This window comes from Antrostomus carolinensis, unplaced genomic scaffold (genome assembly GCF_000700745.2).
Source record: "Antrostomus carolinensis isolate BGI_N321 unplaced genomic scaffold, ASM70074v2 scaffold4841, whole genome shotgun sequence".
Classification (NCBI taxonomy): Eukaryota; Metazoa; Chordata; class Aves; order Caprimulgiformes; family Caprimulgidae; genus Antrostomus; species Antrostomus carolinensis.
In genome coordinates this window covers 9,545-18,579 of record NW_010294671.1, presented here as the reverse complement: position 1 = coordinate 18,579, position 9,035 = coordinate 9,545, and the positions used below count along the sequence as shown (strand labels likewise).

Sequence of the window (9,035 nt, the reverse complement as noted above, 5' to 3'; positions counted from 1 at the left end):
CTCCTTCATCAGCTGTCTTCCAACAGGGAAGAAGAAGCAAAAATCCTTGACTACCAGACTCAGCAAGAGAAACTGCTGCCCCAGTTGGCAGCAGCCTATGCCTTTCATTTCATCAACGACTACCTGCAGGAGCTATTTGACAGAGGGTACAAAGAGATCCAGAGGAAGAACTTCGACACACTGCCGGAGGTGAGCTGCAGCAGGATTAGCTTGTGCAAAACTTCTCATCTCTAAATATCAAAGTATTTTATCAAACTGGACAAACATTCCCCTCACCACTAGATAACTGGAGAAGGAAGAAACGAGATCAAATAGTGTGTCCTAGGTCCACAACCAGTCAGCAACAGCATTTGCTTTACCGCCCGAAATTTTTCATTTTGGGAAGTATTGCAGAGTGAAAAGCCCTTGAAAAGCATGTCCATTTGATAAAAGCCTTGTTCCAAGTAGCTGGCGGCACAAAGCGTTATTTCACAACTTCATCCACAAACGCACATGCACATGGCAAATATTCACTTCTGAGATGAAACTAAAAACGTGACTTTTTACACAGAACATAAGATTTTGCAACTGGAAGCCTGAAATGAAAACAGACTCTGAACACAGGCAGCCAAAGCCACCGCTGGCTGAGAGAAACCCCAAAATACATAAACTGACCACAGCGTGCCCAGCACGAGGGTGTGCAGATCCCGGGCAGAAACTAAAGGCCAGGCTCAGGGAGCCGGCTGCTACACCAGCATGCAAAGGAGGATCTGACAGGGATTGTAAGCCCAGAAATTGCACAAAATTTTTTAAAAAAAGGAAACTTATTCTGAGGATTGCTTTATCACACTTTCACCATTAACACTCTGCCTTTATTTATTTTTATTTTTTTTTTAAAACAGCTCCATGCATTTTCTTCGGGCTTTAAAGCCATGGTTACTCAGCACTGCACTTCAGCGGTGGAGATCTGCCTCCGGGCATGTGGGGGACATGGTTACTCCTTGCTGAGTGGACTCCCTTCCTTGTACACTAAAATACTTGCCTCTTGTATTTATGAAGGGGAAAACACCATTTTGCTCTTGCAAACTGCCAGGTAACAATTCAAATCTGTTCATCTAAAAGCCTGCCCCTTCATTTATTCAACCTCTACCACTTCTTCTCCAAAACCAGTAAAACCAGCTATTCCTTTCTCATAGCACCCTCTAAAAATACAGCTCAGGACATAAACTATTCATGTCTTCTGTCTAACAGGCATGGAGGTGTGTGGGAATTGGATTCTCTCCTCTATTTTTGGTTTTGGGACGTATGCAGGTGCTGTTCTGCATAACCTCATTTTCCTTTGTCAGCAGCAGAAGCATTGCTATACAAGTTTTGCAGTTTATTTTTTAAGCAGCCAGTGTAACATGATACTGGTAAAGGGAGGTTGATTCAGAGAAGACAAAGTTGTTGGATACTGAAAGCGGATGAGTCATGCTCCAAGAACACCACTTTCCTCCAAACACAGACTGTTGATTATCCAGAGTAGATGAAATACAGGAGAAAGAAACCACAGCTGCTTGAACTTTTAATAACGTGTGTTTTTACTCGAAAGACAAAACCAGTACACCTCCCAGGGACAGAGGTGCTACCACATCACTCTGACCTTGCATGCACTCATTACTGCCTCTTCTTGCAAGATCAATAACAAGGTCAAAAGAGATGCTATAAATTTTTAATTCCAGACCTGGTCAGTTTAGGTCATAGCAGAGGTGCCAAAAAAATAAGGTAGTGGGGAATGCTCCTTGGACACATGTTTAGCTCCAAGAAAGGGTCTCGTGTTTGTTAACACAACGTGACTGTGTGTTGGGGATCACAGAGGGTAAGACCAAACCACCATTAAGACTCCAGCTACAAAGTTGATAATGTATGTAATCACCATGCTGCTGAGACTGCTAATAGCCACAGCAAGTTTCTTCCCAAAAATTCATCGCTACAGATCGCTGTAGCATTAAATACGGCAGACAGGCTACCCCCGAGACCCAGGTTATTGTGAATAACACACAAAACAAAAAGTCATCACTTGTTCAAGTCCATTCTGGACCACTCATGGGATGGGTGGCACCTTGCTGCTCCTCACCTGAGGCTCACTTTACTTCTTGCGTTACTATTTGCTGCGTGGGGATCACAACCATACCCTGCTCTGACTGTCACCCTCTTCCCAGGTTCCTGATTAAGTGCTTTATGGCAGCCAGCGCTGGCCAACCTGTTCCACCATCTGTCACCTACCTGGCTGCAGTGAAACCCGGGAAGTGTCCAGCCAAGAACAAGTTGGATTTTCTCAGTCCAGATATTTACACTGAGGCCTATCAACATATGGCAGTCAGGTCAGTATGGAGGACAGGAGACGGGTTTCTCTCTTTGACATTAGAAATGTGTTCAGAGCTCAGCTTCTTCCTTGCTTTAAAGGGAGGTAAAATAACATTCAAGTTACACAAGAACTGACACCATCTGCTCCTGAAAGAGAAAAGGAAGACTCACGCAGGATTAACAGTCACATCAAATGTTCAATACGAAGCTTTCACATTCAGAACATAAGACATTTCTAAGCCACGTGCTACCTAACAACTATATTCCATAGCATTGTTCTATACCGAGCCAATGACACTATTTAAGTAAATCCCAGACCACATCACTGAGTTGCCATCCAGTAAAACCTTTAGGCAACTGGACCCTGTGCAATTCTAGAGAGAAAGTTAAAATTTCACATACCTGTGAAACTGGCATTTGTTTTCAGTTACCACCACAGCAAACACAGAGCCTCTCATTCTCTTTGTAGCCTTTCAACTACATATTCAATTACTCAACACAAACAAAAACAGTGGTCTCATTAGTATTCTGTGCACGGTTATGGGCCATATATATGTCATTTCTGAAAACCAAGTGAACAGAGAGACAACCCTGCTGTCATTCAAAACAGCGTAAAAACAGCCATTCTTCCAAAAGCTGCGCTGTCATCGGGACCAGGATTTGGATCCCCAGGTGGAAAAGTAGAAACATCATGTAACATCAGTCCAATATTATCACCACTTTATTTTGTTTTGCAAACTCCCCTTACACATACACAACCCAAGAAAACCTCAGCAGACCCCGGGTAAACTGCCCTGGAAGCTGAGAAGGCAGAAATCCTTCAGTACTGGAGTGGTCCGGGTGCTTCTCCCAATTTGTACTTAGATTTTGCATAACCTAAGTTTGCTCATACTGAGTGTAGGTAACTTCAAATGTCAGAAATGCCATTTTGCCATACGATTACACACGAGTCTGAGTATGAAATCAGTGCACGTGGGCTGCTATATTCATATACAACATGCTTTTTCAATTTTCCAGACTCATAAGCAGCACAGCAGCTAAACTACAGGACTTAATTCAGTCTGGAGTCAAAAAGCACGACGCTTGGAACCAGTGCACAGTGCAGCTGGCACAGGCTGCAAAGGTTAGCAAAATTTATTTGCTTATTTGATGTTTGTCTTTATGATACAATATGCAACAGAAACAGCATGAGTAGCTTAAAGTCTCTGCACTGTTTATTGTTTTCTGTTAGCATCCAAAGGACACCACAAAGACCAGGGCACCACTGTGGCCTGCACAGTGGGAAAATCGAAGTAAGAAGCAATTCCTGATCTGAAGAATTTGCTGCCTGAATAGGCCAGATAGAAAAAGATTAGAGGGAGTAGAAATGAAAGGCAGAAAAAAGAAAGTACATTCACAGTTAAACCACTACTACTGGCAGAATCAGACCTCCCATACCCTGCAACAAGAGCCCACCATCTCCAGCTAACACTCATCTTTTTGCAAGGATCCAGCATTTCTGGCTCCCAGAGGAAAGACTCCCCAAAGCCACCCTACTGAAAGCTGGTGGAGTCCCAGCCAGGGTGAAACATGCCTGGTATTTCTTACATCTACCTCTCTCACAAGGAAATATAACTGCAGGGAAAGCAATGAAAGGCAGTGGTAACTGCAGTGTTAATTACTACTGAAACAAAAATCAAATCACAGTCAAATTAGTAAGAGATTCAAAACCAACTCCCAGTTCACATGGATTAGAGGGGTAACCAGCATGCCTTCTGCTGAAGTAGGATCAGGACAGCAGCATTTGTTCCCCAAAACAGGGATTAGTTAGTACAGAACTAAGCAGAAATGAAAGCAAGAGGGGAGAAAAGCTGTAAATTCAAATGAAAACCGAAATCACTGACACTTCAGTATCTCAAAAAAAAAAATTTTTTTTTTAATATGCAATTAAGCACAATTCCTCTACAATTATAGTGAAGGTCTTCCTTCCTTCCTAACCTGAAGAAAGGAAGATTTTTGAAACAGATCCACATCTTATTTTAACTTGGTTCAGTTTTTAATGAAAACTTGCTGTCATCTACCATTCAGCCAGAGCCAACCCAAATGGAAATAGACTTAGCAAGAAGCCCCTGACAGGGAAAAGGAACCCTACACATCCCTAACTGTGGTAATACTATCTTGGTGATTTCATAGTAGGGAACAGCTCCCTTGTAGTCAATTAGATGAAATCTTTGATGAGTCAAATTATTTCTCAGCAACAGCCAAGATCCTTTCAAACCATCGGAAGTGTTGATCTGCTCATACCGGTAAGGACGGTTATAATCCTTCTAAACAGGAACTCACTGAGTAAGGGAGCAAAGACTTGATCTAAGCAGCAGCATTTTTTGTGGTCACCTCCCTTTTTCAATTACACAGACTCAGTGGAAGCAGCAAGTAGTCAATGCTGTAAGCTTGAAAAAGAGCAGGAAAACTGCAATTGCCTGAAAAATAAAGGAGACCTCCTAGAAACAAAGTGATTTTTTAAAAATTAATTTCCCAATAATTGTTTAAACGTAAATATACTTTTAGTGGAATGAAACTGAAGGAAAACCCTCCTGTTGGAGATTACCTCTTCTAGAGGCTCTGACCAGCTCTCCCCCCACACAAGCCTGAACAAGCTGTTCCCTCCTGCACCAACTCAAATGGGTGGCTGAGTTCTCTGGACTGAAGAGCAGGAGAGACCATGTGTTAGAGGAGTAACTGGAATCCAGCTCTCTCCGAGAAGCAAGGAGGAGAACCTAGACACAGGACTAGTCAGAAATGAACTAGTCCTGAAGAGCCTAACATATGCAGAGGGCTGGCTGTGGTATTGTCAGTGGTGATTGTGCTGCTAGACTTCAGAAAATGGGATCTGGGCCCCCAGAGTTTCTTAGATACTTCAGAGAGAAAGAGTCACCCCAAACCCTTGCGTTTCCCCCATAACTTTAAAACCTTGATAGCCTACTGCATTGCTGGGGCACTTATATACTTACTCCTTATTCCACACCTTCCCTGGAGACTCACCCACACGACTGGCACGGCAGCTACATGAACTGACGCCTGCCAGCTCTCAGCCGAGTAGCTCAGACACTGGGTACGGCTTTGCTGCAGACTCCACACAGTTTAATTGCTTGAGCAGACACCCAGCTTCTCAGGCAGGTTCTGCAGTCCATGCTGGTCTCCATGCTGTTTGACCACGCCAGCAGGAAGAGCTGCAGTGCAGGCGTGCCGTGCTTACACCCACAGCCAGGAGGAGAACTGTGCAGTGGGGGAGTGAACCTACACAGATACCAACACGACCAACCACCCACAGTAATGTCAGCATAACAAGAGTCACTCTCACAAACAGGTGGAGTCAGCCTGCTTCATCCGCTCTGGACCTCACCTAGTATTTCTGTAACCTGGCAGTTAGACACTCTACTAGCGTACAACTTACTCAAAACCACAAAAGCAAGAGGTGAGTTTGGTTGTTCTTCTGTGACAACAGATGTTTTCAGAGCTAAAGCCCTACAGACACTGAGTTCAGTGTACCATAAGCCCAAGGTCTTCAAGAAAAGAGTTTTCTCCTGTTGATGTATAACCAAGATTCACTTGCTAGGAGTCAACACAAGCACAATCGAGTGCTTTCCCATCACACAAACTCTTTGGGGTATTCATCAGGAATATTTAGAATAAGTCCTACCATGAAGCAGTTTTCTGAAGTTTACAAATACCACAGTGTTGACTGTTGACACCCCCAATTCTCTCCTCTGCTGTCGCTGTAAGACATGAATGCAAAAGACCTGGTCAACCAAACAAAGAATACAGACTGGAATAGTGCCAGGGAAATGAAAAGGTTTTATATTCTTTGCGAGAACATTTGAGTCACTTGGCCTACTAAAAGTGTTTTGAGGTGCATTCACTGTTGATTGCATTTGTTTTCCAGGCTCACTGCCACTACATCACAGTGAAAAACTTTGTAGAAACTGTGGAAAAACTCGAGACCAAGGCTGGCATCCAAAAGATTATGAAACATCTTTGTGACCTCTTTGCATTACACGGAATCTTCTCAAATTCAGGAGTCTTCTTACATGATGGATACATATCTGGAGCTCAAATGGACATGGTCACAGCATCATACCTGGACCTCCTGGCTGTCATTCGGTGAGCTGCTCTAGCATAAGAGAAGATACACAGCTATTCAGTTTGTCCCTGTGACAGATATAAAATGGTGCTGCTGTACCTATGGCAACATCTCCAAAGTCAATTCACTTCATTCAGTTTTTATTTTCATTGCCTGGCAGCACTAGAAATTGATTGAAACATTTACACGGAGCTCGTTTTCACAGCACAACAGACCTAAGTGTCCAGCTCCTCTGCAATCTCTAAATTAAAGTTCTGTAACATCAAATCTTGAAATTAAAAATCAAGAAATCCTGAACACTTTCTACCAATTGCAGTAGAGCAAAAGCAGGAAAACACATAGTCAGAGCAGCACTGGCAGGAGGCAGCCACAGCAACCCATCATACACTGCAAAATCTGCTTAAGCCGCAGCTAATACAGACTACTCTGTTGCCATGGCTGAGTTGCAACTGGTACCCAAACACTCCTGCCTACAGCTCGTGCAGATTCATCTGCTCGACACCATTTATTACCAGCTACATGAATTCTGAGATATGCTAAGGTTTTAACTTACCACAACACTCACAAAGGCTTTTTGACAAAGGGTTTACCTTTCACCACTCAGTGCTGTTTGTTAACAGCAGATTTACTTACGGTGCAGAGAAATGAGTTGCTACTGTATGTAAAATTCTACTTAAGCCACCTGGAGAGCAACAAGAACACATCATAACCAAGAGCTGAACACGACCGAGCCAAGCAGCATTTTCAGAACTGATCACAGAATTCAAGTTAAGCAATAATGTTTTCAAAGGACTAACACATTGTCACCTCTGGAATTCATTGCAACATCTCTGTCTTAGTCCATGCGTTGTTAACAGGATTCAAGAATGGAGTGGGTATTTACCTGGGTAATTACAGTCAGTTATTTACAATCAGCAGAAAGGATACAAACACTACTCTGTCTGTAGGAAAAACCCAACTCTTCCCCAAAACGAATTGGTAAATGCAAATGCCAACATTTGAGCAAACCTCTTTGCACCCCTGTACTTCAGGTGTGGGCCACAGCCGGCATGACTTCCTGCAATGGGAGGACAAGGAAAAAGAAACCATCTCCTGCTGAGGAGAAGATGCTGTCATTACATACTTGTCCTCATGCTCTAGCTGTCTGTTGCAAACTGCTGTCAGATTGGCCCCTGGGCTAGATGGGCCCTTGGTGTGGTTTAGGGTTGCTTTGTTCTTCTGGATACAATGAGAGTAGAAGAGCTTGACACACCATGATAAGGTGATAGAAATACTTAAAAGTAGATGAAGGTTGGAGATCAGCAAAGCACTTCACATCAGTCTAGCAGTGACCTTATTCCATTTTGTAAGACACACACAGCATAAGAAAAACAAAATACAATGACAAAAACCAAAAGCAAGAAGAGAGTGCTGAGAAAACATCGGACATGAGATTGAGTCCTAAATTAGGGAATTAGGGATGGACCCCAGATGATTACAGGACTTTGCAAATACCCATTAAACAGTACAGACAACTCAGGGCATTCGCAGAACATTCCTCTGAGGAATCAAAAGAAGCAGGATTGTCCCCACAGTGTAGGCAAGAGGAAAAAACAGCACAAGCTTTTTTGCTGAGGAACCTAGACAACCGACTTTCAAGCTTACTTTTAATTTATTTTCCTTCCTTACAAAGTAATACCCGCTTCAGTAATAATGACTGTCATTCACCTGCTCCTTAGGAAGGATGCTGTCCCACTAGTGGATGCTTTCGACTTCACAGATAAGAGCTTGAATTCTGCACTTGGCAGTTACGACGGACAGGTTTACCACCGGCTTTACGAGTGGGCTCAGAAGTCACCGACCAACAAGCAGGTACGGATGCTGACCATAGCCAGGCAACTTCTGCAGTAGCCAGAGCAGAAACTGTTTACTTTTATCTGTACTGCTTTTATTGAAAGAAAAACAAGTGGAATAAGAACATTTAATTCTTAGTATCTCACTCTGAACAACAACCTGTGATACTCCCGTTATGCCACTTACAGTCTTAGCTCAAACGTTTAACCTGACGGTGAGTTACAGCCCCCAGAGTACTAAAGCTTGTACCAAGGAGCTGGACTGTCCTGTGCCACCAATGTGTTTTGAAACTTGTATAACTGAGATAACATTGCACAAAAGAAGCTGGAACAAAAGTCTGTTTACATAGTTTACATATTATGGAACAACACTAGGCTGCAAGAGCCACTCATTGCAGGGTATCTTCCATTCACTGGTACTTTTACTAGTGCAACACTTAAATTTTTTTAATAATATGTTTAACCAGAAGGAGTGTAAATGTTAAACAAGGCAATTTCATCCTTCATGGTCTTTAGCACTTTACTTTCACTTCTTAATTCATCCATATTGTGGAGTAATGTAAAATTCTGCATGATGCAAATAGCTATTGCTCTGTTTGAAAACTCATTTTGCCTTCAGTGAGATTTTTACTGTGGTAATCAGCAACCCTTTGAAATTCTACAGCTGAACACAAAATTTGCCTTCAGCAAACATTCAAGTTCAAGCACACTTTTTGAAGTTAAATAGTATGCTGTTCCATTTGGGATGAGTATTGTCT

The 9,035-nt window shown here is 42.7% G+C and overlaps 1 protein-coding gene across 1 annotated transcript in view; it reads left to right on the top strand.

Moving 5' to 3' along the window:
* ACOX2 (acyl-CoA oxidase 2) overlaps positions 1 to 9,035 on the top strand; it is a 16,959-nt gene that overhangs the window by 7,676 nt on the left and 248 nt on the right. The window contains exons 8-13 of the mRNA XM_010177697.2: positions 27 to 189; positions 882 to 1,072; positions 2,181 to 2,342; positions 3,343 to 3,448; positions 6,248 to 6,465; positions 8,164 to 8,296. Of these exons, the coding sequence (XP_010175999.1) occupies positions 27 to 189; positions 882 to 1,072; positions 2,181 to 2,342; positions 3,343 to 3,448; positions 6,248 to 6,465; positions 8,164 to 8,296 (973 nt within the window). The remainder of the gene's footprint in view (positions 1 to 26; positions 190 to 881; positions 1,073 to 2,180; positions 2,343 to 3,342; positions 3,449 to 6,247; positions 6,466 to 8,163; positions 8,297 to 9,035) is intronic.